Source organism: Accipiter gentilis, chromosome 29 (assembly GCF_929443795.1).
Source record: "Accipiter gentilis chromosome 29, bAccGen1.1, whole genome shotgun sequence".
Lineage (NCBI taxonomy): Eukaryota > Metazoa > Chordata > Aves > Accipitriformes > Accipitridae > Astur > Astur gentilis.
In genome coordinates this window covers 14,826,914-14,854,640 of record NC_064908.1, presented here as the reverse complement: position 1 = coordinate 14,854,640, position 27,727 = coordinate 14,826,914, and the positions used below count along the sequence as shown (strand labels likewise).

Here is a 27,727-nt window from a genome sequence, read left to right as displayed (position 1 = left end):
CTCCTCTTCCGCCGCCGTGCCTCCCGCTCGGCCGGCTGGCTTTGCTCCGGGAGGCCCCACCGGTGAGCCACAGCCCTTTTAAGAGTCCGCGGCGCGGCTCGAGGAGGGCATCGATCGGCGCTATAAAGGGCGGGCGGCGCGGCGGCCGTGGTGACAGCGGGGGGCGCGGCGCGGCGGAGGCTCCGGCTCCCGCTCCCGGTGCCGCCATGGACTTCAACGTGAAGAAACTGGCGTCGGACGCGGGGGTCTTCTTCTCCCGCGCCATGCAGGTGAGGCGGGCTGGGCCGCAGCGCGTCGCTGTGGTAACGGCGCCCGCCTGAGGCGGCGGAGGGCGGCGGGGGGGGGGGGGGGAGATGGCTCGGGCCTGCCCGCCGCCGGGGCTCCCCTTGGGCCGCCGGGCCTTCCCCCGGTAGCGTCTTCCCGCTGCCTCCCTTCCCTCCCATCGCACGGACACGGAGCGTTCTGTGCCGCACTCCGGGACCCGCGGTTCGAGGCCACGGCAGAGGCAGGGTGGGTTCCCCCCCCCCCCCCCCCCCCCCCTAGCCCGAGGGAGGCTGTAGAATGGTTTTTGGAGGTGGATGGGTCTGCCTGAGTGAGCCACAGCCACCCCCGGGCACTGGGGGCTCCGAGTGGTGCTGAACGATCCCGAGCAGGAGCTAAGGTAACCCCTGGTGCTGCTGCTGCGGTGAGACGGTCTGGTAAAGGTTAATAAGGCAAACAGCCCCAGAGATGCTTCTAACCAATACGTCGATTGGGGCAGGGGACAGAGGAGCGTGGAGAGGACTTTGCTTGCCTCATGGTTGTTCTTAAAGAAAAGCTTATCTTGCAAACAGCTGTTCAGTTGGCTGTGCCCGGACCTGTCGGGGAACTGTTTCCCTTTTGCTAGGGAGATGTGGTAGAGATGGCCTTGCAGATGGTCTGCACCTCAGTCCCTCAGGAGGTCAGGTAACAGTAGCTCCCAGGCCCTGACAAAACAGGGTACTCTTAAAGTGATGGGAAGGAGCTGCTGAGGCTGAGCAAGCAAGTGTCTCGGTGGGCTAATGTGGCATCGGGACCGTCCTTCACAAACTTGAGATCAGGAGCTGCCTGGGGATGCAGTGACTCCCTGGAGCTGTGGCGTGAAGAAATGTGGCTACCCCTGAGGAGCAAAGTGTGCAGCAGGTGGTGAGGTGTGACTTCTGAGTCTGTCCACTTCTTGGACGTAGCAACTGGAAAACTGCTTTTGGCTGGGCAGGAGAGGAAAGCAGCAAGTCAGAGTTGGTTGGGATCCTGCCTGAAAAGTGAAGTCCAGGTGGTGACTCTGGGACTGGGCTTCTTGTTCTACCTGTTGTGTGGGGGTTGATAAACAAACAGAGCAGTGCTGTCTTGTTCCAAGCCTTCTGTGCAGTGGAGTAATTCTGGCTCTTTTAGGAACTGGTCTCCTGTAAACAGATATCACCTCCTGTAACCGTGCCAATGAGTCATATGTTATGAAAAAGGGAGATATTAACTACAGGTGCAAAATAAGGAGCAGATGGAAAGCTTAAAGATGCTGTTCTCATGCAAATGACCTTGGTAGCAGAAGAAAGGAAGAAATGCTGTAAAGAAATCTTGTGTTTAGAAGCCTTATTGTAAGTCTCTGATAAGTGGTTTTCAGCTTCAACGCGTAGGAAGGAGACAGGCATGGGAACAGTGTCTGCACACAGTGATTCTAGAGCAAGGAGGCATTTATAAATAGTGGCTTCTGCCTGCTACACCTACTCCACATAATCCTGTATATGAATATTCATATGCCTAATTACAATAGTAATTTCTTGAAACAAAATGGGCACTGGTACTTGTAGACAGCGTGCAAGTGTTTGTGTAAGGAGGGGAGACTGGAAGGAAATGGATCACTGAGGCTGAAAACTGCTTTCTGAGATGTAATCGCTGAGGGAATTAGGCCTATTTGGGCTGTCCCCACAGAGTCCTGCTGCTAGTGTGGGTGAGCACTGCCCTATCTCCACCAAGAGCCACAAATGACAGTCGAGATCTGCTGTTGGCAGTAAGGATTGGGTTTGTAGCAATCTAGCACAGCAGATCTAGGAGGGGAATAGGACCTGCCTAGAATAAGCTTGGTTTTCTATAGCATTGGAGATGCTTTCTTTGGCTCCAGGCATTTAACAAAGTGATGTTTTACTGGAACTGCAATGACTGGGAGATAAATGGACTGGCCATTATGTGCTGTGCCACTCAGACAGCATTAGCTATTGCTGTCTGGCCAACACACTTCTTAACTCAAAGAAGGGCTGTAGCATTGCTTAGCAAGGGGGAAAGGAGACAGAGCATGGTCAGCATGCCACCTCTGGGGTGGCTTCTCTGAGGCTTAGGGCAGGAGCAGTCCTGGTTTGAAACTTGTGAAATGCAACCTAATGTAGGTGCTGGATGGAGGATTTTGGACTAGGATCTCTCTTGAGAGGGAGGAAAAAAGAAAAGAAAAAAAACACAAAAAAACCCAAAACAAAACTATAAAACAACTCAAAACCTCACTGCTGCCTTTACATGGCTCTTCCTAGCTCAGGCACCAGCTAGCAGGACTTCTACCAGAGGAGAAGCTAGGCAGCTTGAAGGGCTTATGTGCCCCTGCGTGGACAAATCCTGTACTCATCTCAAGCAGGAGCAGGACAGAGGTGGCTGTGAGGAAGCGGGTGATTAGTATCTCCCCAAAGCTGTATAAGCAGTAACTATCTTCCTAGGCTTGTGTTTGTGGCTCCCTGACCAGGCAGTGTCCTGTGGACTTCATGGCATCTCTTATGACCTCCTTCAGAAAAGCAAAGCAGATGGTAGAAGTTGGGGTGAGAAGGCAGTGGTCAGCTCTGCTACCCAGGGAGTGGGCAACAAGCCTCTAGGCTTGGTCAGCTGCAAGGATATAGAACTCTTGTAGGATTCAGCATCTTGCTTGGGGATTGCACCACTGGTTGCAGCCATCGAGTTAGTATCCTCAGAGGGGATGCATCACCTAGCCCCTAACACCTGCAGCACCTGCAGACAGACTTCAAACAGGTCATTCTCTTCATCTTTACTGAAGAAGTAGAAGACCTTTCTCTTTGATCAGCTGCACCTTCCAGTTATCAGTAAGTGGGTTTGATCCCAAACTATGTAAACAGCTCCAGCTTCCCTACAGAACTGGCATCTCTCCTTTCAAAGGTAACACATTGGATGTCTCTGTTCTAGACAGGCTGCAAGCCAGGCTCTCTCAGGGTTGTCTGGAAATAATTGTATGTGTCTGTCTTTTGTCAGTTCTGATGTAAACTGGCTCTGGGTGAAATTGCCCAAGCGCGAGTACAGCTTTCGGGTGCTTATCCCACTGCTAATGTAATTACTACCAGCAGCTAGAGGTTGACTTACTCTATCTTGAAGGTCCTGAAGAAAGACAGACTCCCCCATCTCCCTGAACTCTGGTGATAATATAGACTTTTATCTTTAATAGATAAAATAGACCTGCTGCTTGCTGACCTTACTGGGGTTGATACCTTGGTTGCTGGACACCTTAAAAGTCAAGAGAACAGGAGGTGACTTAAGAAAAGGGTTTTGAAGGCAAGGGGTATGGGCCAGAGCATGTTTCCATTTGAAACATGCCTATGAATTTACAAGGGCAGTATTTTTTCCTCTCTGAAATGCCTTGCTCATGAGTTAACCAAGCTGTCCTGTTAATGGCTTCCTTCTGTCCTCTAGCACCATTTCACTTGGCTCACAGCCTAGCTTTCCTGACTCCTGATGACCAAATACTTGAAACATATTCTGTATCTGGTCCAGAGCCACTGAAATTCAGGTAGTTTTTAGATGCTGACTGAGTGGCTATGGCTTCTTTCCTAATGCAACCCTGTACAAGGTGGGAGGTAGATTTGCCTCAACTGATTCTGTCATGCCTCTGATCACCAAAAAAGCAAATGTTACCACAACCTGGGCATTTTGAGCTGTTCAGAGGCTTCAGAAAATCCAATGGCCCAAATCTGCTGGCAGGTGCAGGAGATTATTCCTGGCTTAAGACTCCTGGCCCTAGTTTGATCTGTGATTTAAGGTAGAAAGTCATAAGTAATGTCCAGCTGGAAGAACTGGGCACCCTGCAAGTAGTACAAGGACCTTAACCCTGCCACCAGATCATCTGCAAGGGGGCTGCAGCTACCCTGCCAGAGCTCACAGCATACAGGCCTGAGCCAGCTGGAGGGGAGAGGGATGGAAAAATCACAGAAGCCTGGAAGAGACACAAGTCAACTCATGCTGCATTGTGCAAAACAGCTGTAGCGTTGGCATAACTCAGTGGGAGCACTGGGATTTTATTGCCCTCTCTTTTAAGGGGAGTAAGGTGCTAATGCTTTCAGCAAAGAAAACTATGCATGTGCTTTTTTTAAAGCCTAACCTTGATGGCCTTTAGTCTCTAGGGCTGTAGGCACTGCCTTTTTGGGTATTGTAGCTGTAGTGCAGAGGGACCCATCCAGCTCAGCTCTACTTGCTCTCCCTCCTGACATCCCAGCAGTGTCTCTACTGACTCTCTTGGGGAAAGGGGATTTTTTTCCCCCAAGCTGTGAACGCAGGCAGCTGTCCTATCTGCAATCCAGCACGGTTTTGCTTCTTTTGGGCCTGTCGCCCAAGTGCTGCTCTCCTGATCTGTCAGCCTGTTTGCCCACAGGGGCCCTGATAATGCATCTAGCATTCCTGCTGGCCAGCCAAGCCTCCCAGAGGAAACCCAACCTTTGGCTGAATTATTGATGCCCTGGAATGCAGCACGACTCTCCTCTTCCTGGAGAGCGAGAGTGGCACTTGACAAAAGGCTGCCCTGCATTATTAATCACCTCATCAGCTTCCCTGCACAAAGATGGGAGTGGTGTTCAGCTGGGTCAGCTGCAGGGATGCTTCCTGCATCAGTGGAGCCTCTCAGCCCTGTGACCTGGCAGATCCTGGAATTGGTTCAGGGCAGGACTGTTGATCTAACCATCAGGTTTTCTAGAAAACAAATGGGAGTAGTTCTACCACAGCAGGATGGAGGAGCTTAAGGTTCCCAGGCATTGCAATTGCATGTCCTTAGCCCACCCTGACTCCATCCCAGGTGGATATACACCAAGCCTGTAGGTCAACTTGATAAAACCAAATAACCTTCCCATTTGTGGCAGTCTGGAGTATTTGGTGCTGCAGAAGGCAGCAATGCCTCTAGTCCAGGAGCAGCAAGACACAAAATATTTTTAATCTGTCTTTTTACAGTCAGGAGGCATGAGTGTATGATCAGCTCATCTGTTCTCCTGCTTCTCTTGGTCTCACAGTGAAATCTTATGTCTGTTCAATGGAAAGGAAAAATAATGAAATTTCTGTAAGTGTTATGAAAACAAATTCCTAGGAACAGAAATCCTTTATGGAGAGTTCTGCCTGAAGTACTCAAGTAGCCAGACTTCATAAACTGCTGTTGTTCTACCTTGCTTTTCACTGGGGACACTGACTTGGGTAGCCAGTTAAGAGCAGATCAGCATCTGAAACCTGTTGCCACCTGAAAGCTCAGATCTCCACTTGCACCAGCCAAGAAAAAGAACCAGCTCATAGGATAAGGTGGTATAACTTACCTCTAATCTCCTTCGCTAGCTGTGCTTTCATGAGAAGCTTCATATGATCTCACTGCAAGCTGCTCCTGCAAGAGGTGGTCCTGCTCTCCCCTGCACATGATGGCACATTCCCAGTAGTGGTGTGAAGTCAAATGAGTTCTCTGACCCATCTAAAAAGTCATGTTAGAGGTCAAGCTGAGCTGTATCAGTGACTCCCCACGCACAGATGAGGAGGTAGAAGTGTGCTGCAGGGGAGGAAAAAGAGCACCGGCTGCAGAAACCTGCAATGAAATGGTACCAACTGCCCCGAGGCTGTGCCTGGCTCTGGACTTTGCAGCATAGCTGACTTCTGGGACAGGGGTGAGGGAGACACTAAGGGAATTAAGTGCAAATAGGGTAACAGTCTCCCAGCATGTGAGTTAGTTTCCCATGCACTTGCACCCACTTCATGATGTTCAGGCTCTGCTTTCCAGTGCTGAAAGAAAACCTGAATAAGAGATTGTTTTCCTGCCTGACCCTTTGGAGCCACAGGCTGTGACTAAGATTCCTGCCCATCCTCCCATTCTGGCATAGCCCCCAGGCTTGCAGTGGTCATGGTGCTTGTCCTCGGCCCTCTTGCAAGACAAACAGCTTTAGTGCCTGACTTGAGACAAGAACTGAGTTTGAGTCCTGGCTGCTCCCTGGCAAAGTCCTGTGCAAATGACCCATGTTATTCCACTGCAGCAGGCGAAGGGGTGGGTTACAGAAAACAGCTGCAAAGGACAGTGATGCTTGGAGATGCTGCTTGTGAATATAGCAAAGGACCCCAGAGCTGGAGTGATTTAAGAGGCTGGCAGTAGCACTGTGGAGATGCTGGAGGGCTTCAGCAGTGATCTGACTCTGCAGAAATGCTGTAAGAAGCTGACTAAATTCAGCTAATAAGAAACTGGGTTTATGCTTGACAGCTCCAGGGCAGATGCTGGTGCAGGATGAGTCTAAACTGCAGGAAGAAGAGCTGGACTTGAAAGTGAGAGGAGATCTCAAAAAACTGTCTGGGAAAGGGGGGCGAGAGAGACTGTTATGCTTGGATCAAAGAGTCTTGGCTTGTTTAAGAAAGCTCTTAAACAGATGACTCGAATTGGTGCCAAATACCTGGGAAGCCCCAGTTTGCTGCATGGCAGTGACTCAGCCCAGCCTGGCAGAGTCTGAAAACAGCCCTGGGCTCCCAACAGTGACAGAGGAAGAGAGCCTCAGCCACTCACGCATGTCTGATAGTCGTGTGTGTCCCCTAAAGACAGTCATAGACAGTAGGTACAAAGCAATCCAAACACCCTCTCACCTTGAATCTGCTTTTAGTCATGTCCAGCAATAGCCAGGGGACCATGGCAAGACTGAGCTGAAAATAAGTGCCAGTAACCAGGGGCTACCGGTGCTGAGGAAGAGACGGGTGAAGCAATCCCTGGTTATGGATGGCTGCGATGACTCTGTCCTCACTGAGCTGCAGGAGGGAGTGTGACTGTCCTTGCAGTTGAGTATCTGTCACCACTGACATCTGGCAAAGCAGTTCACTGGCTCTAGCTCCAGTCTTGCCCAAACAGGTCACTGTGTAAACATACCTGCAGGGCTTATCTATCTCTGACATCTAGTAACATTTGTGCAGGGCTGGTAACAGGACTCCTAAAGGCTGTTTGCCTACTTCACATGCTGGTTCTGGGCTTGCTCCTTATCTCGCTTTGTTCCCAGCACTGTACTGGATGTGAATGCAGCTGAGGCTGTTGGGAGCCACAGGAACAGAGCTTGCCAGAAGGCCTTTCAGGAGGGGCAGCAGACACCAGACCAAGACCCCATGAAGAGGGCATCTTGGCCCATCTAGAGCTAGGGATAGGGAGGGGGAGAGGAGAAGGTACAAGTGGCAGATCAGACAGGAGTTGTATTTCATCTAAGAGTTTTAGCTAGGCTTTAATCTCTTGGCACCTGACCGTACCAGGTATTGTACAGTACCATGTCCTGATAACTCAACAGTGGCACCAGAGGCCAGCAACAAGGTCTAAAAGGACAGCTGCAACCTCTGTAGGATCCCAAGTGGCATAGCTGTCTAAAGGGATCTTTTAGTATGATCCAACAAGATGCTGGTTCCATCAAGAGCAGGAAATTGTGCTTAAAAATACACTGAAGTTGGCCAACTTCACTGAGAGAAGCAAGTGGAAAATGGGGATGGGATGAGAGGGAATGGGCTGTTCTCTCAGAAATCCCCCACAGAAGCAATGGGGGGTATCCAGGCCATCTGACACTATACTTCCAGACTGACAAACCTTGCTTGTCAGATGTCACTGCCCAGTATGAAAACACTGAAGACTTGCACAGCCTGCTTTTCCCTGCTGCTAATTTTAAACTTAAAAGGAATCACAGAGGGAAGGAGAGTCCATTGCCAATATGAATCCAAGTGCTGAGAGAACTCGGACACCATTATATTTCTCTCAGTACCCTGCTTCAGAGTGTGTCCTAGAGGAAGAGTCACTTGCTGGAACCATTTTTATTTAAATCCTGAGTTTGAGCCTCCTTAAGCCTCAGATGCTCAGTTGGCAGCTCACTGCCAGCAAGGCAGGAGGTGAGCTGGGAGGCAGTGCTTGCTCAGATGCTGTCAGTCTGATGGCTGTCAGAGGGCACTCGCAAGCCCTGTAGCAAAACCGATGTTGTGTGCATGCTTGTCTAATAAGATGAGCCGAAAGCCTGACTTGTGAGGTGGTAGTGGCATTTCTGATCCCACTGGATTTGCAGGACATAGAGTTGGAGGAGGTGAGTTGGCACCTTGCCTCACTGGAAGGATGCCTGTTGCTCTCCTGCATGAAGTACTGCAAGCTGTGTGCACACTTAAAAAGATTCCTCACAACTAGAATATTTTTGTACCAGACCTTATTAAAAGTTACTTATTCTGGAACGCCTTTCAAACCTGGACTCTATTTTTAGCTCAAGGCTTGTTCCACTCCTGGGCAAAAATTTGCCCTCTTCCCCTGAAAGATGCCTGGGAACAAAAAAATGACACGTTGAAGGCTTTCTAGCTCTACTCTAAGATAAATTCATGAGACAGAAGAAGCCTCAGTGTCTCTTAATAGACCTGTAGCACACTGTAATTTTGCTTTAGTAGAATGGACCTTCTAATGACTACCTCCTTCCTGCAGTTTACTGAAGAAAAGTTGGGCCAGGCTGAGAAGACTGAACTAGATGCCCACTTTGAAAACCTTCTGGCCAGGGCAGACTGCACAAAGAACTGGACAGAGAAGATCTTGCGTCAGACTGAAGTTCTGCTACAGCCAAACCCTAGTAAGTCCACCTTCCTCTACTGCTTGAAGGTCAAATATCACTTGCAGCTCAGTGTGAAAAGACATGCCCTCTGGCAGACAGCCCTGTTGCATTGAGTTTGTGGGGGTTGGAGGAAACGGTCTTTGCAGGGCCTGTTCTTCCTTCCCTATGTAGCTGAGATATTACTGGCTGCTGCCCTACACAGTCTGGCAGCGCTCCTGAGGATCAGGGAGGGGACACCTTCTCCTGGTGCTTGCTATCCAATGCATTATTGAGGCCTGCATGGGGTGGGCTGCCCTGAATGCCAGTTCCAAGGGCCCCTCCTTCATCCTCCATCCTGTAACACTGGTGGTATCCTCATTCCAGGTGCCAGAGTAGAGGAATTCCTCTATGAGAAGCTTGACCGGAAGGTGCCTTCCCGGGTCACCAATGGGGAGCTGCTGGCACAGTACATGACAGAAGCAGCTAATGACTTTGGGCCAGGGACACCTTACGGTAAGTCAGCCTGGCTAATTAAAAAGCCCTGGGAATCCACCCCTTCCTAAAGAGAGTATCTCCACTATGGTTTTGGGTTAAGACTTCTGCAGCATGCCTCTTGAAGGGGGCAGGGTAGCCTGCTCCCCGTGTGGCAACCTGCCTATTAGCATGTCAAAACTGTTGCCAGAGGAGAATCTTCTCTAGCACAGAAGCAAACAGCCCATCTGGAGTAGGAAGCCAAGTCTTACTCCACTGCAAAGCATGCTTCATGTTGTGGGGGAAAAGGGGCAGGGGTCCCTCCATTCCTAATACAGTCCTCAAGTCTGGCAGAGCTAGAGAAGAAATAGACACATGGATCCAGGGTAGCTAGTAGAACTAGTTACAGTACACAAACTATTCTGTGCTATTTCTGTGGCTTTCTAAACTAGCCTGAACAGAGAGTTGCAGTGAATGGCTTTAGCTTTGTCCAGTTAGAGCATATTGTTGGTCTAAGGTGGTGTCTAGTTGCACAGAGTTTCTCTAGACTCTGAACAGGAGAACCATCCTTTAACTGTGTCCTGCAAGTGGAGGGTGGAAATCTTTCTCAGCAGAAAGAGAATAAGAAAACAGACTTGGGAAGGTTGGTGCTTGGCTACAAGCCTCAACAGGCCCCTTCCTGACCATGCAGAGCATCTTTCTGCTCTTAAATCCTAAGTTGCCCCTTCCTGTTGGAATTTTGGGCTTCTTTAAGAAGCAGACCTGCACAGAAGCATAGCCTTAACTTCCAGCTGTCCTTGCATCTGCCATGAGCTTTGTTACTGCTCTCCAAATCAATAGTTGTTCAATAGTGAGTTCTGTTACAGGCAGAACAGCTATAACTGCATCTATAGCCAGTGCTGCCTAATCAACTAATTTTTTTCTGCTCTGGTGCTTTTTAATTTGCTGCTCTGCTCCTGTGTCTCTGTTTTATGAGACAAGGATCATTCTGCGCAAGCAGGTGTAGCAGTAAAAGGACATAAGTAGAGTAAGTGCCTCAGCAGATAGATAAGATCAAAGCTGCACTGGGAGCAGCTGAGAAGAGGCCTCAAGCTAAAAGCAGCCTGTAGTTAGGACTGAAGCTGGTGTGGTATGGGTATGGTCACCTTGCCCAGGCAGAATACACTGTGCCTTTGTCCCCCAACACTGGAGGATGGTAGCTCTGGGCAAGTTGGCTGAAGCCAACACAATGCTAATTGGTTTCTTCTGGAGTTGAAGGCTCCTGTTATTGCAGGGAAGACCTTGATAAAAGTTGGAGAGACTCAAAGGCGCTTAGGTGCAGCAGAACGGGACTTCATCCACTCTGCCTCAATCAACTTCCTGACCCCACTGCGCAACTTCCTGGAAGGGGATTGGCGAACCATATCTGTAAGTGTGGTAGCAGGGAAGGGGAAGTTTGTCACATCACTGAAGACAAGAAGGGTGGGAGGAGAGGGAAACAGTGCTGGAAGAACTCATTTTCCTTCCCTATGAGAATGGAGGACTCCATACCTCTCCACTCAAAGAATGCAAAGATGGGGGAGTACCAATCCTAGATCTGCTCAGAGTTCCCTCTGTGGCAGGGAAGGATTGCCAGTTGATGTGCATGAGGAAGGTAACTCCTTTCCTGACTCCTGCAGCTTAATGGGCACCACCCACCCGTAGGCTGATCTGTTTGCAGAAGGTTAGCCTGTATTCCTGGCAGCCAGGCCCAAAACTCTTGCTAATGAGATGAACATATCAACTGCTTCTTTCTCCCTAGCACTTTTTGATAAGGAAATGGGTTTGATTCCTAGCTGGTAGCTTGTCCCCAACAGCTCCTAAGCAGTCTGCTCTTACCCATTTTCTGTCCCTTCCAGAAAGAGCGAAGGATCCTGCAGAACCGCCGCCTGGATCTTGATGCCTGCAAAGCCAGGTTGAAGAAAGCCAAAGCTGCCGAAGCAAAAGCAGCGGTAACTTTTTCCCCTCATTTGCCTCTCTGTCCTTCTGGCCCCAGGGCTTGGCTCACATGAACAAAAATTAGGCTGCCCTACTATGTCCTGGCTCTGGCAGGCATGGGTGGGGGAATTCCTCATCTGGTATACAAGGGAACTGGGAGCAGGAGCCATGTGCCTGTTCCTGAGATGTCCTCCCTTGGGGGAGCTGCTGAAACAAATAGTTCTGAGCTTCGAGAGTCTGGAAACTTGTACTTGACGCAGGCTCCTGCCTTCTGACTGATAGTGGTTCCTGGATGATTTGTGCTAGTAACTAACAGGCTGTGTCTTCTGAGGACTTGCTAAGTTTCCCTGGGGATCTTAAAGCAAGTCAAGAGAGAGCTGAGCTGGGAGGTGTGCAAAGGAAGAGCATGCTGGGGCTCTGCAGCTGTCCCAGGCTTTCTGACTAGTTAGGATTCTGCTAACTCAGTCTTCCCCAGGCAGGAGCGCTGCAGGAGCCTGTAAGGAGTGGCTGGGGTCAGACTGACTACCAAGAAGTCCTTCCTTCACTTAATTCATGGTGCTGTCTAGTTACAGGCTAGTCTTGCCCTCTGGCTTTGGGGAAATCATGCAAGTAAACTAGCAAAGGTCCTAGGTCAGAGCAGTGCAGAAGGGACTGTTAAGTCAGGCAGTGTCAGTGTCTGCAGCTGTGAACAATGGGGATAAGCATTTCAAAGTGCTTGTCTGAGGCTGACAAGGCCTGTCAGCTCAGGGTGCTCCCTGAGCCTGAGGCATCTCCTGGAGCTCAGCTTTCCCTGGGCAGAGGCAGTGTAGCAGGAGGCAGAGAGGGTGTAGCTGGGCACTGATGGGTTCCCTTGGAGGGCCTTGTTGAAGCATACTGCCATCCTGTAGCGCTCTGGCTGTTGGCACAAGGACTTGCCAAGTTCTGCTGCTAGCCTGGGGCCAGGAGCTCAACTAGCAAATGCATGCAATCAGAATAGGCAGCAATCATTGTCAGTCAGTCTCTGGGATGCCAGCCTAGGAGCCCTGCCATGAGCCTGTTTTCTAGCCATCTGCTCAGCTGGGCTTCTGGCCTTGCAGCTCCCTGGGTGGCCAGTTCCCAGGTGTTTTCCCTTTTCTCCAGCTCTGACTGCATCCATGCCATATGGGGAAGCTGTGCTAAGCTCAGTGGCCTCCCTCAGCAGGTCTAACAGAAGTGCTCAGGCCTATGTGGGAGAGCCCTGAACAAAGGTTTGGGTTAACAAAAGTGATAGCTGCCTTTTTTAAAAAGCCTCCTCTGATCAGTCAGGTCACCCAGGTCCACTGAAGGTAACTTCAGGGATCTTTGATTCCCCTTCTGAAGGGTACAGTGCCCCCAGTCTCAGTGGGAAGTGGTGGCCACTGCTTTATCTTAAGCTCAAATCAGAGCAGGAATTCAGATACCTCCTGTGCTTCTTCCCTTTCCACCCTCTTTACCTTGCTTCCTATGTGAAGTGATCCCAAGCCCACTCACCTGCACACAGACCCTTGGGTGAGGGACTTCCTTGTAGCTGGAAAAGAGAAACTTGGTTTCCTACTGGAACTGCAGGGCTGGGGTGCCCCAGGCAGGATGCAGAGCCAGTCCAGGCTTTCCAGGGTGTTCACCCCAAGCCACGTTTCAGCCACTCTGCTTCTTTGAAACAGAGATCACACAACAGAAGAGCAACCTCAGCTGTTGTTGTGGGCACCCATCTCTTACCCAGTTTAGCTTTAAGCTAGCACCCACCCACCCCCAGGTGGGGTCCCTGGCCTTCAGGGCACCTCACTGACTACTGAAGGACAAGGCACAAGTGGAAGCTCCCAGTATGGGGGTGAGAACTGCTGCCTCTGCTCTAGGCATGTTAACTCATCATTAAACCACAATGTTCCCTGTAACATGCCTGGAGTCCTGTGTCACACCTCTCCATCCAAGCTGCCCTAAAGTATCGCACCTCTCCCAGCTCACCACTCTCTTGCTGCTCTTCCCCTCTGTAGTGCAAACTTGTGTTTCTACAGCTTCTGTCTCGTGACTGACCCTCCAAGTGTGCTGCTGCCCAGACCTGTGAGCTGCTGTTCGAGTATCTGGGCTTGTGCATTTCCCTCAGACTTTGTGCTTTGTCCTTCCTGTTGATGCTGTTTTGTTTACTAACCTTTTTGTTTTGTTTCTTTGTAATTTGCTCAGTGTGAGGGAGATGTGAGTATTGACTGTGCTAACAGTGCTGTGATTTTTTTCTTTAACACCTCTCATTGTCTCTTTCCCATTTTAAATGAAAATTCATATCGCCCTTGTCCCATTGGGACTGGCCCTGGAGCATGTGCTGAGCGTGGTCAGGGCTGTGGCTGTCTGAGAAAGGTGCTCCAGAAAGATGGGAGTGTCTGTCGGGTGCCTGCAGCCCCTCTGGAGCATGCACTCAGTTCCATCGAAGCTGCTTGCAAGCAGTGCTCAAGAGAGGCAGGGGCTCCTGTAAAGACCCACTCAGGCTCCTCCAGCCATAGGCAGGAGGAGGTCAGGTTGGGTGGCAAGTCCCTCTCCTGAAAGGGAGGCAGCCCAGAGACAATGACAGGCAGGTTTATCTGGTTGTGGTGCTGTTCTGTCCTCCAGGCTCCAAGGCTCTGCTGTTTTTTCCCATTACAAGAGCAGAAAGGGGAGGGAGGGGGGTTCCTTTTGACCACTGCTTGCAAATACAACTTTTCCATGCATAGGAGTGCAAGAGCAGCTTGCCTCCTTCATCCCATGTGCTATGATTAGTTTTGGGACTCCCTGGAGACCAGGGAATGGGAGGAGAGGTTTCTTCAGTTGCTCTTGATCTTTTTATTTTTTTAAAAAAAAAAAAGGCATAAGAAGCTATTTCTGTGAAACATACCTTCTCCTCACAGGGAGGAGTCAAGCCTTATTGCTGTCCTGGTCTCAAATCTCACTGGTGCATTTTTCTCCCTATATTCAGGTTTGACTTGTAATAGGAATCACTCCTCCTTATTCCTTCCTCTAGCCATCCCCAAAACTCTTAGATGGTTTAAAAAAAAAAACCTCACGTTGGGACTGCCTGACTGCTCTTCCACACGCTGGTCACTCATTCCAGCAGCCTGCTTGGGGCCCAGCAAATCGGGTCAGCATGTGTATAAGTAGATCTGGGTGAGATGCAAAGAGATTAACCTGGACCTGGGAGAGGAAATGTGGGGCCTGAGAGGATTAACAACGTAGCTGGGTTACAGCTGGATTGTGTGCCAGCCTTGCACACCAACCCACTGCGCAGTAAAAGCTGACCAGAAGGATACCCTGATCCACTGCACCAGCGTGATGGTCCTGATGTAAGCTAGCTTGTTGGCTTATCTGTTTGGGTGATGCTACAGCCAAAGGCCATCCTAGGAGTCTTAGCTTAGCTGAATAGAGACACCGTCTTATGTAGGGAGCCCACACAGGTGTGGGGATGGACTGGATCCCTTGTATTCCCAATGAGGAAAACATCCAGTGCTTAAGTCTTCCTGCCCCAGGGCAGAGGTTTAGCTATGGAGAAGATGGCTTGGAGGTTTTCTGACCTCTGGGATGTAAACTCATACACTGCCTTTGGCAACAGCAAGGCTTTGGATTAGATCTGCTTTGGCTAAGCCATGCCCCTTACTATAGCAGATCTGAGTCTGTTAGGAGGAAATATGCCCAGAGGCTTGGTGAGAGTAAGAACAAGTAGATGTGTTTCTTCAAAAGGCACGGTGGAAAGGGTGCTCTGATGCTAGTAAACATGCCCACTTTAATGACAAGGCCCTGTACAGGGACACTTCTAGGACTGTAAGTGGGAAGCAAGGGGAAAGAAGGTCCTGCCCACTGGACTGAGCCAACGTGACATGAGCAACCTGCTGGCTGCAAGGGAATGGGAAATGCATTTGAGATTGTGCTGTCTCATCTCCACTCCAACTGGTTGCTGTATGAGCGGATAGCTGTAAGTACAGGCAGAGTTTCTACCAGTAGAAATATCTGCTGTTCAAGTACCAGAGTGACTGCATGAGCCAGTCCACCTCCTCTTGCACAAGCCTGTCTTCCACCTGGGGAGAGCTTCCATGCGCCACTGCTCAGACTGTTGGGAGACCTCCCTCCTGCCATCCCATAAGAATGAGAACTAAGCTCCCAGCACAGACAGGAAAAAAAAAACCCACTAGTCCCGTCTTCCATCCATTGTCCGACTGACTCTTATCGACTCTTCTGCGTGACTTGTACATGAAACTCTATTCCCCCCACTAGGCTGTGCCTGACTTTCAGGAGACTAGACCTCGTAATTACGTTCTCTCCGCCAGCGCATCAGCGGTAAGATTGCCTCCTCTTAGATGTTGCCTCTCCAACCTTTTCCTGCCCCTCTCTCTACCTGACTTAAACTCAGGCCTAGTGCTCTGCTGTTTTCAACATTTTAATGTGACATGGGCTGCCCAGGGTTCCTCTGACTCAACCTTAAGGATGAAGATCACCCCTATTAGGGGTGCATGGTTAGGGTCTGGCACTTCTGCTCCTTGGTTTGCTTTACAGTTTCTCTGCCAATCCTTTTCCACATTTCTAGTGGGAATCTTCTGACTTTTTTATTGCTAGTGGAGCAATTGAAAGGAAAAAACCTCAAAGGTTAGCCTTTCTGGATGGTTCCAGCTGTACATTGGCAATGTCACATGCATGACTGCCTGCCTGATCAGTACTGTGGTATCAGTGCTCAGAGGCTTTGTCACTGGGCAAGAGAAGCAAAGGTGGAGGAATCACTCTGCCACCCATCGTGTCAATAATGCAGTAGGCTGACAGTGCAGGCTTGTCTATTCTGCAAATAGAGGTCATTTTTTTTCCTTTCATCTTGGGGCCAGTCTTTTGGCAGCTGTTATGCAGTCAGATGTGCTGAGGGTGGGTCACTAGCCCCTTGCATCTCTACTGTGTTGCACTGAGTGGTTGTGGTCAAGTGATTGACTTTCTGTGCTGTGTTCACAGCTCCCCATTGCACAATGTCACATTTCTCGTTAAAATGTTGAAAACTGATCATCTTGCTTCCTAAATAGCATTCAGAACAACACTGATGCCTGTTAGTAGAGTAATTTGGGAGTGGGATCTGTAGATATGAAAAAGGACAGCCCAACCTTCTAGCAAACAAAAAACATCATGGAAACAAGTTGGATTTGATTAATGGGAAACCCATCCCATTTGGAGAAAGAGGTATGTCCAAGCTGATAGCATCAGTGTTAGTTCCCAGGGGGATCTGTCCTGACCTTCTTGGAGAGTGATGCTGGGATCAGAAATAGCTTTGCAGAATGGCTGGAAAACTATTTCCAAAGGTAACAGGCCCATGATGAAATGCCTTAGGAAGAAGCCGATACTGGTGATGCTGTAGCAATTGCTCAGTTTCCATCTCTCCTCGTGCAGCAACTAGCAGCGAGCCTGTGGCTCTGGCTTCTCCCTTGGAAAAGTCTGTTCCAAGGACAGCACAATAATGGACTAAAGCTGAGCTCTAAGAGAATCAAAGGAGATAAACTGGGCTTTCCCTGCCTCTGAATAGCTCTGATCAGACCAGGGTTTCCTGATCATTCCCTGAGGCTTTCTAAAGCGGACCTGAAGGCAAGGATTTGTATAATATGCATTAGCGTCTTGCAGAGTGCCCAGATGCTCAGTTGAACATGTCTAGTCATCACCAAACTCCAAGCTGATCTGCTTTTGCTGTATTGCAAAGCTGTTCTGGGGAGCAGATGCCAAGTACAGTAACATGACAGGAGAAGTAGATTTGGGGGGGGTTTTAGCCCACCTGTGTCTACCCTGGCACATCTCTGCCTAGTTCAGTGGTCCCTCTTCAGAGCTCTGCTAAAGAAGCTCTAACAGCAGCAATGATTATATCAGACAGTTAGAGCAGGGCTCTAGGAGACAGACTTGCTTTAGGTAAGCAGCCAGCACTGACCTTGATCACTTAATCATGTTTGATGGTTGCACAGCAGGGCCTTCTACCAGGGGCACCTGTAGGAAACCTGCTGGCCTAGCCAGCAGTGGTCCTTGTGGCTTCCAAACTGTTTCAGAGGTTGCAACTGGTGGTTGAAGTGCCACCTGAAGTCCAGCTGCACTAGCAGGGGTGACTTGAATAACAATTGGCATCTCTAATTAGCAAAATATGGGCTAAGCCCAGACTGCTGCCCAGCTCTGTGCAGGCAGGACTGCTTTGCAACAAGCTCTCTAATCCCAGCATTCATTCCAAAGGGTCAGACACTGCAGCAAGGTAGGAGCTCTTCATACTGTTGCTCTGCTTTTCTTCCAGAGTCCTTATGCTACTTTAGCCTTAGCGCATACTGACAATATAGAGCAGTGGCTTCTGCTCACCTTGCTGTTGAGCTCTGCTCCTTTCTGGAGTGAGGGATTGCTTATGCTCAGGTAACAACTTTGTCTTACAGGTGAGCAAACAGGTCAGCTCTCTCCTCGACCATACGCTCTCAGCAGGGCTCCGATTTGGATTCTAAATTTATGTTGTTGATTTTTTGAGAGGTGGATAACATGGTGCTTTTATTCCCCCTCCCCCCCTTCTATAACAGGGAGGGCTTAGATGGAATTAGATCCATCTGGAGACAAGCACCTCCCTTGTTTTGTATGAGTTGGAGGCTGAGGAGCCATTTCTCCTCTCTCCCACACTGACCTTTTGGTTTTGTGTAAGAAGGTGTACATGGGCTGTGTAAGCCTAAATATCCCTTTCTCTCAGACTCTGCCCCTTGTCACGTGCTGTACTCTTAGGAATGATTCCAGGAAAAACATATTGAGTGCCTTAAAGAGGGTTCCTCTGGCTTGAGCTGGGGTGGAAGACAGGTGCAGATCATGGCCTTTTCTGCTCCCTGAGCTGTCTGAAATGCTTCTGACTAGAGCCACATAGTGCCTTAGCCTAGGGATAGATCTGGGCAAAGCTGGACTGCCCCAGAGCACCATAGGGTCAGAGCTGGAGGTTGCACAGCAAGGCCAACAGAAGAGAAACGGATCTGGCTATGAATTCAGTGAGTACTACAATGATCAACTGGGCCTGAAATGGTTTCAGTACTGTCTACAGCATCTAAGTAGGAAGACCTGTGGCCAGAATGAAAGCTTCCCATTGCCCCTATAGTAAACCTTGCTGCAAAAACATGGGAGTGTGCCAAGAGAGGTCTTGTGCCAGAGCAGCAGTTCAGGCTAGGGCCTGCTTCTCAGCTGCCTACGAGGCTCTTCCCACCATCTGCCTTCCAGAGTAGGAGCTCTTAGACTGAGAAGGGAAGGGGGCTTATGTCCCCACACATGGCTGAAATTCTGCAAGCCCTCTTTGAACCAGTTTCTGATTTACAATAACAAAACATCCACCTAAAGGCCAGAGGAGACACCCAGCTGCAGTGCACTGAGCACTGCACAGGGACTGCCTGTGATCGTAAGGGAACCAGCTGCAATAACTCTGCTGAAGTAAGAAGAGATGCCAATCAGGCTATGTACCATGGAACAGGAGCTGAGCTGCAGGTCAGGGGGTAGAAGCCAGAACAGGAGCAGGCAGCAAGCCAAGGAGCCTGGCACAACACCTTCTTCCTTCAGCCCTTCACCAGTGCAGGTAGCTCCTGCAGGTGCTCCTTATATTGGCTGGTGAAGTTGTTCCTGTACTTGGGGCTACCACAGCCCACCTGAGGGCAGTTGCTGGTGAGCAAACCTCAACAAGGCTCAGTTGAGAGACCCTGGGTCTAAACTGTGTGTGTTCTCCTTCTGACACCACAGATTCCAGCACAGGGCTCCTAGGTGCCTGCAGTGCAAATTCAGCCATGCTATGGTGAACTTCCCTAATCTGCAAAGGTGACATCGGAGGGTGAAGCTAAGGTCCTCATCTCTCCCCTGGCTCCACTGATGTGGGGTGGTGTTGGCAGGCTGGTATGCTCCCAGCTGATCCAGGATGATTCCTCTTCATGTTGTGAGGGCTGAGGGAGTAGTAGTCTGCTGACGAAAGGCCAAGCCAAGGACCTCTGGGAAGGATCAATGTGTTTTTCTACCTCTTCCCTCCCTTTCCCATTGCTGTGCGTGACTTATGTTGCCAATTGTTTCATGTCCTGGAGCCAGATCCCAGCAAGCAGCTGGCAGTGTTGTGCTGCCCCGATCATGCCCCTGTGGGTGAGGAGAGCGGGAAGGAGTAGCGTGATGTTTTGCCTGGCTCAAAGGCAGCATCCAGCCATTGCTTCCTCCTTGCTGTAGCTAAATGTGCCTGTTGGTAGCACAGATTGGCTGGATTATGATCCCGTTAACCTGAGCTCTCTAGACCAGTAAGTGAGGAACACTGGCCTCTGTCTGCCTTGAGCTCATGGCAGCTCCCAGGCCCTATTTGTGGGCTCAAGCAGCTCACTTGCCACCCCACAATCCTAAAAGAAGGGCTGTCCTTCAACATCAGCCTCTGTAGGCTTCAGTAAAGTAACCCTTGCTGTTCAGAGAGCTCTGCTGCTTAATTGCCTTCTTCCTGGAGCCCATTGAATGCAGTTGCTGTAACAGCCCTGGCAGGGAACAGAGCTGGGGTGCTGCTGGCTCTGGTGGCATGGACTTGCTCTTCTATTGTGAAACTGAGCTCAAGGGTGCAGGAATGAGGGGAAGGGGCACCAGTCTGGCAGCTGCTGCTGGGTGAAGGGCTAGCTTGTCCCTGGAGCTGGCCTGTTGTGTCCATGGAGTGCCCGTGCCAATTGGTGTTAATGCCAAGTGCTTCTCGATGTCTCCGACACTGATCTCCTTTCCTGTTGCTCTGTGGCCGCTACAGCTTTGGAGCGACGAGGTGGAAAAAGTAAGTATCCAGCTGAAATTGTGCTCAAACCTTCTGGGAGTGCTGGCGGTGTTCAGGGGGCGGGGGTGCTGTGGACTCCTTCCTGCTGGTGTGCCTGCACACACGCAGGGGAGGATCAGTGGGATGTTGCTGTTGTCAGCCGCAGTCCTGATCCTGCAGCTCCATGGTTCAGTGTGACTCTGACAGCAGCTTGGGAAGAGCCTGCCTCGTGGGCCAGTTGGCTGTACCTGGTGTGAGAGACTTCCTAGGCAAACCAGGCGTGTGTTTGTATGTGATAAAAGACAACTCTGAGAACGCTGCACTGGTGTCAGAGGAGCAGAGGTGATGCACTGTGATATGATTCAGCTCTGCTCCTGTGGCAAAGGCCCTGCCTGCTCCAATTTTGCATGTGCCATGCAGTACCCTCTAGTAGCCCCTTTGCCTGCTTGTTCTGGGGTCTGAAGAGGAGCTCTAAGGAGAGCTGAAGCAAGGACAGAGGATTTCCCCATGAACAGCTCCAGCTGCTGGAGGGAACAGCTCTGTCAGGAGGGCAGGGTGGGAGGTTTGGAGCCTATTGTGGGGTTGATTCTGTCTGGGTGAGATGCACTTCCCCTTCTGAGTGGATCCATGGAGGCAAAGTCCCAGATCTTGTTTATTTTCTGGGCTCCGCAAGGGGAGTGTGACTTGTCCGGAAGATGGATGGAGGGCTTCTAGTGGACTAGAGACCAGGGTGAGCTCTCTGTAGAGCTCCAGCATGGTATGGAGCTTCCAGGGACACCTTCTGGGATCCCATTGCCTTTCATACCTCAAACACCCCCACAGCAGATGTTAGCCTGAAGCCTGAACTGTAAGGTGGTAGACTGGCGCATTCCTGCATGCTGTGCATGATAGCAACCTCTTACTACTGCCTTATTCTAAATGCATCATCAGAGCAGACTGGCTGTTTTTGAACCAGCTCATCCTGTACTTTAAACCCTTCAGTCCCTCAAACAAATAAGCTGACCACAGTCACCTCTAAGTATGCAAGGCTCTGTTCATCTATCCTAGTTGGATAGACCAAAGTATGTCAGTAAACTTCAAAACTCTCTGCGTCTTGGAGAAGCACAAGACTGGAAGGGATCTTCCAGGTTACAGTCTGGTGCTGGCTTTATAGGAAACTACATCCTGCAACTGCTCGGAGCTAGCAAGGAAAGGCAATGGGTCAAATCCCAGGCAGTGCCAAATGGAGCTGGGTCTGCCTGTCACAAGTTTCAAATAGTTCTGCTGCTACTGAAGCCTCAGCTTGGCTCACTGGAGCAAGAATCTCTTGGTGTTTAGTAAGGCATTGCACTGGTATTTCCTGTAACATTCCCCCTTCTCCTTTAAATAATCCCTTTCATACAGAGGATGCAAGAAAATAGATCAGTTGTAGCTTAAAATAGACAAATCTGATTAGAAGACAGTCAAAGCATTTCTTTGTTCTAGCCTAGCTGTACAACAGTACTGGTAGTGCTGTTACCAGATGAGAGATGTAATGGCCCGCAGCAGCTTCTCTAGCTTGCCCTGCTGAGAAAGCTGGTTCTCCTCTGGTGAGACCTGGCTCAGAAACACCAGCGATATGGCCTCTGCTCTGAGATTATCAGCCTGTCTGGGATTATTAGCCCTCTGGGATCAATTCCAGACAAGTCACTCCAGTGCCAGAATGATCAGGGCATTTCCAAAGCAGCAAAAGGAGCTCTCTCCCAGGACTGGGGCCGTGCAGGAACCACTGCACCAAGGCAGGCAGCCCTCCGATTGCTGCACCATCCTGGAGAAGGGGGAGAGAACACAGAACCCATACTCCTTCCAGTAAGCTGTAGCTGAGTGGACATCGCTCTTCTGCGCTATCAGTCACAGCACATTCCAAGAGGGAACTGGCATGTTCTGAGTGGCATTAAGGAATAATGCATGCTAGAGAGAACGAATGTGCCTGTCACCTCTTTCCCTCTGGCAGTAAGAAGGAAGAGTAGGCACCAAAGCACCTGACTGCTCTAACACTTCTGGAGCTCGCTCTTTGCAAGGATCCACCTGGGTTTTCTGGTGCTGCTAAACTGCCCTAGTGTAAATATGCTGTTTTCTGGTGGGGGAGATATGTTCTGTCTGTCTGGTAAAGAGGGTCTCCAGTATCAGTCTGTCTTTGAATTCCCAATGTCTGCTGCATAGTTCCTTCTATTAACTGTTGTTTAATTCCTCCTAGCTCAAAATAAGTAGCTTCAAAGGAGAGCCTTGGGTAGAAGTTGGATTGGGGTGTTCATCTCCATTGCAAAGAGATTTAGTTAGTAACATCAATTTGGTAAATGCTCTTATGGCCTCAGCCTTTGTTCTGTGATGATAAAAAGGATACTGGCAGAAGTTGCACTGCTGGAGAGAAACTTAGGGAGGCAGTCACATTCCTACACCTTAGGCTTAGAAAGAGGGAGTTGAAATGACAAGTGCTGCCATGGGACTGGCTTTCCACATACCTCAAGATTAACAAAGCCTCTCCATCTTCATGTTCTAGTCTTGTGGGACTAGGAGCTCCCTAGTTTGAGCTGCCATTCCATGACCTGCAATGATCCAATGTAGGCTCAAGCTGAAATACAGCCAGAGGCCTCTGGGATCCTAACCCAGGGTGTCTTGTGCCTGGTGCTCATTGTCACAGGTGCACGTGGATCCTACTGAGCCAGCAACAGGCTTCGCTCGGTGCCAAAGGGGCATGCTGGTGGAGGAGGTGGGTGTTGCCTCTCCCTGGAAGAGGCAGAACAGGGGTCCTTGCCTTGTGCTGTCTTGAACGCCCTGTCCTGTTTTACAGGCAGAACATGAGCTGCGGCTCACACAGACTGAGTTTGATCGACAGGCAGAGGTGACACGTCTCCTGCTGGAGGGGATCAGCAGCACACATGTGAGTCTTCCTAGGTAACTTGGGGGGGTGCCAGGGACTACACAGATTCTTGGCTCCTTTCTAGAAGAATGCCAAGAGGATGATGGAGTCCTGCATTGGGAGTAGAGGTAGAAGAGGTCATAAATTTGGATCCTACAGCAGCCTCATAAGACCTGCAATGCTCAAAGTGAAAACATAATGAACCATGCACAAGCAGTGCCACTGTGGCATCTGCAGTTCTGCAGTCCTCAAAATGTTTCTAAGCCAGAGAAACACTAGAGCGGTGGGCTAGTCACATGGGCATGGCTGGAGTGCCCCAAGCAGCCTTCTCTCTGAGCTCACCCTTGGGCCTATGCAACATTCCCAAACTTCACAAATTAGTGCATTCAAGCCAACCAAGTAACTCTTTTAAATGCTGGCCTGCACAAGTCTGCTTCCCTTGGGGTAGGAAGTAGCTGCAGGAAGAGGGTTCCTGTGCCTGGCACCCAAACTCACAGACCATCTTATGGTCCACCTCCCTCCAGGTGAATCATCTTCGCTGTCTCCATGAGTTTGTGGAGTCTCAGACCAACTACTACGCTCAGTGCTACCAATACATGCTGGACCTGCAGAAGCAACTGGGCAGGTGAGAAGAGAGACTTCTTTTACTACTTCTGGTTACCCCTAGCTCAGGTGTCCTTCCCCATCCCACATCATAATGTTGGGGAGAAGTTTTAAAGCCCCCGCCAAGCTCTGACAGAGTTTCTGAGTTTACAGAATGGTGACCAATCCCGATGGCAGTGCATTTTGAGCAGGCTTTGCCATTGGATTCATCTGGGTTTTATACGTTCATCTCGAAGCATGATGGCTATGAGAGTTTGAACATTCTTCCTCTAGATTAGTCAAATCATATGGGACACAAATTCCTGTTGCCAAGCAGCGAGCCTGAGTGTGCTCAGCTGCAGCAGTAACTAATTCTGTGCTGCTGGCTGCACATCCCGTGGGCGCAGGCAGGGCTGTTTTGTCTGTTACCTGTCACATCAGCGCGGTGGCCTGACCCAGGAGGGGCTGTTGCCTCTACATGATCACTCACTACTCCTGTTCCATTCTTTTCCATGCTTGCAGCTCCAAAGGAGAAATGTAAGTAAGATGTTGTACACAACTAGCTTTAAGAGCTCTCTGACTCAGCCACACTCTGGAGTCTCTGCAGACTTGCTGCAAGGGCCTCAGCTGCACTCCCTTAGTGCAGAGGCGGGTATCTACAGATAAATGAGGCTTGAGCTGCCTCTGTCTAGAGAGCCCAGAAAGCCTGGCAGCCTCCAGTTGTGGTATCCAGTTTAACAGCAACAATGAGTGTCCTTCTCCTGAAGAACTAGCAGACTGAACAGGTAACACTGGCCACATGAGAGCAGGGCAAAGACACAGCACAACGGACCCAGTAAAACAGCTGCAGAGTCAAGAATAGCACCTGCCCAGACCCTCTCTGGTGCCACGCTTCAGTCTTGTACTCTGCAAGTTAGGTGCCAGCCCTGTATCAGGACACTGGACTCAAAATAAGCAGACAAGTACTACCTGTTGCGTAGTCTCAGCACCTGAGAACTGAGTGCATTTCCCCACTTCAAGGGCAGTGTAGATACGTTACAGCTGTTAGCTAGAACTCTTGAGCATCATCTCTGCAGTGTAATTACTGAACAAAAGAGCTCTTTCTTGGTTCATCATACTACAGACATACTGAACTCTGCTTTTTTTTCCTCCTGTGTCAGATTTTCAGGCACATTCGTAGGCAATGCTGAGTCCACATCTCCCCCAGCTGCTACCTCTCCTCCAGCTGTTGCTGCTGCCACACTCCCTGCTGTGCCTACTATTCCAGTTGTGCCCACGATTGTTGGGGTGCCTAATACCGTGGCAGAGAGTGTACTCAACCCAAATGAAGTCAAGCCTCCTGCCAGTGGGACACGGAAGGCCAGAGTCCTTTATGATTATGAAGCAGCTGACAGCACTGAGCTGGCACTTCTTGCGGATGAGGTTGGTAGCTTTCCTTTGCATTGAGTTTTGCTATAACTGCCTAGCAGCACATTGCATGCTCAGCAAGGTCTTGGTTACTTTTCCTGGCCCGAAAGGCCTGTTTTATGGAACTACTCATAGAGTCTTTTCCTTGACACTAGCAACCACTGAGTTGCAGTAAGCTTGTGCTCGTGGCCATTTGCTGTTTAAGAACACCACCCCAATAACTCTTCTATTCCTATTGGAGTCTAACTACTCAGCTAACAAAATACCCCAATACTTAGTGTCTTCACTGTGGCCTGCAAATACAGCTACCTTATCTGAGAGCAATGGGATAAGCTACTGGCTGGAGGCCTGGTCAAATCATGCTGAGAAAAAAAGGAAATTCAGCAAGTTTCAAACTCTTTTGTTCACTGGACTGAACTTTTGTATTCAGAAGGGATGACATAGCAATATCATGCCACCCTGTATGCAAAAATACCTTAAGTCAGTTTGGAGAATGAAAAGGCAACAGGGACATCACTGGGCAGATTTCTGTAGCTCTTTTATTAAAGCTGCAGATAGCTCTGGGAAAGGCCACAGATGCCTGCTAAATGAACTTCAGGAATTATTGTTCTTTCAATACCTGTCTGAACTTCTGGGTTCTGACTAATGCCATCTTCTCTCCCCAGATGATCACTGTGTACAGCCTGCCAGGCATGGATCCAGACTGGCTCATAGGGGAAAGAGGGAACCAGAAAGGGAAAGTTCCTGTCACTTACTTGGAACTGTTAAGTTAATTTTCTCCAGGAAGAAGAATGTACAAGCAGAATGCACCCCTCATCTCCTGGCACTTCTAATGCGGATTTCTTCATCCGAGACCATTGCTCTCTTCAGGGTTGACACTCCATTGCTAATACGGGAATTGTGGGAAAGAAGTGGTAAAACTGTTGCAGGAAGGTTTTGGGAAAGGGCTGATGGCACCCAAGACTGAATTCCTTAACTACCAGTGCAGCCTGCTTGGAGGTTAGTCTTGATGGTGCAAGATTCCTTGATTACTTTTTTTCCTACCCTACCCTAGCCTTGTTTATCACAGTGGCTTTCCCGGGGCCAGCAAGCTGTCTCCCTCAGCAGCTGCTCATGGAGTTTAAGTTACACTTCCCTTGTGTCTGGTGTGGGTTAGTGCCCGTCTGCCCCTCCTGTCCTCTCTTCTTCAGGCAATTCTACTGCTAAGTCAAACCATCAAGCATTCCAGTGGGGAAGTGTCCCACACAAAACCCTCTGACCTGTCCTAGCTCTTAAGGCAAGGAAGCTGAATTTAAGAATTAAAAGCCTGTTAAAACCCATCCACCTTGCTCACCTGTAGGAGAACAGTAATGCAAGGCTTTCCAAGAGCCATGCTTACTGTCATGGTGCCTGATGGCTTCAGTCTAAAACCATCCTCTGAAGCTGGAAGGAAATTTCTTTGTGAAGACAGACCTAATAACATAGGGCCTGTATGTCAAAAATCAAACCTCAGTGCAAGGGACCATGCATCTTGCTTGCATTTCCTCTGAGAAACTGCTCTTGGGACTGCAAAGAGTTTACAAGCCTTTTTTTACAAGCTTTGCTCCCTGTGTTAATTGTCCAGGCTTTTCTTTCAGTGTGTCTGTTCCAGGCCTGTTCTAGCCTGACTTTATTTTCACCCTAGATCACAGATTTACCTAATGCTTCCCCTCCCGTCTCAGCAGTGAACAGACTTGGTGCATCCTAGTACAGTAAGGGGTAGTCACACTTGCTGTTATCTCCAACAATGAACTATTCTTGGCCATACACACACTAAACAATCCAGGCTGCCCTTGATGTATGTGGTGGTTTAGCTCAAAGGGAGTGCTCAGGTGTTGTATGCCTTTTAACCCTATAATGAGCTTTTTAGCTAGAGCTCGCCTAAAGGACTTCTGCTGCTGTGTAACTAGTTTTCCACTCAAGCTGGATGGAAGAGAAATTCACCTGCACCAAGCTCTCTGTTCATAACCTTCCCCTTGGTATGTCAGAACTAACTTTGCTTGTTTATTATCTTTTGCACTTTCCCCATTGGTATTGTGACCACTCTAATGTAACAGGGCACTGAGCACCTGTGTATGTAGGGCTCATGGTTTTCAGCACTTATTTGCCAATAAACAAACTGCCTGACCTCCTGCCTCAGCATCTTGTGTGGGTTCAGGGCTGCCCTCACTCCCCAGCCATGCCACTGCAGGGACAAGCAGTGCTGGCACAGAGGCAAAGGGAGACATCTCGGATGGGAGCTGTGCCGTTCTGCTATCCCAGTCTTGGAAGCTGGGTGTAAAAGCAAAACAAAGCTGCTTAGCCTTCCTGCCCCAGCTAACCCTCTCACCATGCCTTAAGATTGTTAATGTCTTGCAGTTCCTTTCCCAGATGACACATCTCAGTTGTACTACAGATTCAGGAACTCTAAGAAACAACAGCTCTCTCCTTAACCTGAAGCAAAAATAGAGCAGCAGTGTGACTTTAGCTGCTGAGAGACTGGAGATGCTATTCTAGATCTAACAGACTTTTTTTGTTGTTATGGAAACTGCATCTGCTGCTAATCTAAAATCCTAAAGCCTTGTCCCTAGCACCCAGCTTGGAAAGAACTCCTGGGAAGAGCAGCTGTTGAAATGCTCTGTAGTGTAACAACAACACTCAGTTTTTCTAGTTAAACTCTAATGAAAGGGAACAGGGAAATCAAATCATGTTACTATTTTATAGTTTTACAATTGCCATGATTACCACTACCACAGTTTTACCCTTTTATAGATCTAACTTTGCTATTTCCCTTCTAGCTTCCAGTATGTAGAGCTTTCCCTCAGGCCAGTGACATCCCCGTTTCCCTGTTATTCCCCTCCCTGGTGCATTAAAGAAAGAACAGCTTTAGCAAAA

General features: G+C 49.5%; 1 protein-coding gene across 5 annotated transcripts; it reads left to right on the top strand.

Moving 5' to 3' along the window:
• Window positions 1-143: 143 nt before the first annotated feature.
• Window positions 144-26,980, top strand: SH3GLB2 (SH3 domain containing GRB2 like, endophilin B2). Of its 5 annotated transcripts, XM_049832848.1 has the most exons (12): window positions 144-269; window positions 8,708-8,849; window positions 9,195-9,323; window positions 10,555-10,688; window positions 11,159-11,251; window positions 15,465-15,527; window positions 19,966-19,989; window positions 22,778-22,867; window positions 23,371-23,471; window positions 23,951-23,965; window positions 24,589-24,850; window positions 25,501-26,980. In XM_049832848.1, exons 1-12 carry the CDS (start codon window positions 207-209, stop codon window positions 25,606-25,608), a joined length of 1,224 nt encoding a protein of 407 aa, XP_049688805.1. In that variant the 5' UTR covers window positions 144-206; the 3' UTR covers window positions 25,609-26,980. The 5 variants fall into 5 exon arrangements, with proteins under 5 accessions (XP_049688805.1, XP_049688808.1, XP_049688807.1 ...); XM_049832851.1 differs by lacking the exon at window positions 15,465-15,527; XM_049832850.1 differs by lacking the exon at window positions 23,951-23,965.
• Window positions 26,981-27,727: the final 747 nt, after the last annotated feature.

Coding starts and splice junctions, on each gene's coding strand:
- SH3GLB2 (XM_049832848.1), top strand. CDS start 207: ATGGACTTCAACGTGAAGAAACTGGCGTCGGACGCGGGGGTCTTCTTC. Junction 8,850..9,194: donor TCTGCTACAGCCAAACCCTA/GTAAGTCCACCT, acceptor TCCTCATTCCAG/GTGCCAGAGTAGAGGAATTC. Junction 15,528..19,965: donor TCTCCGCCAGCGCATCAGCG/GTAAGATTGCCT, acceptor TGGCCGCTACAG/CTTTGGAGCGACGAGGTGGA.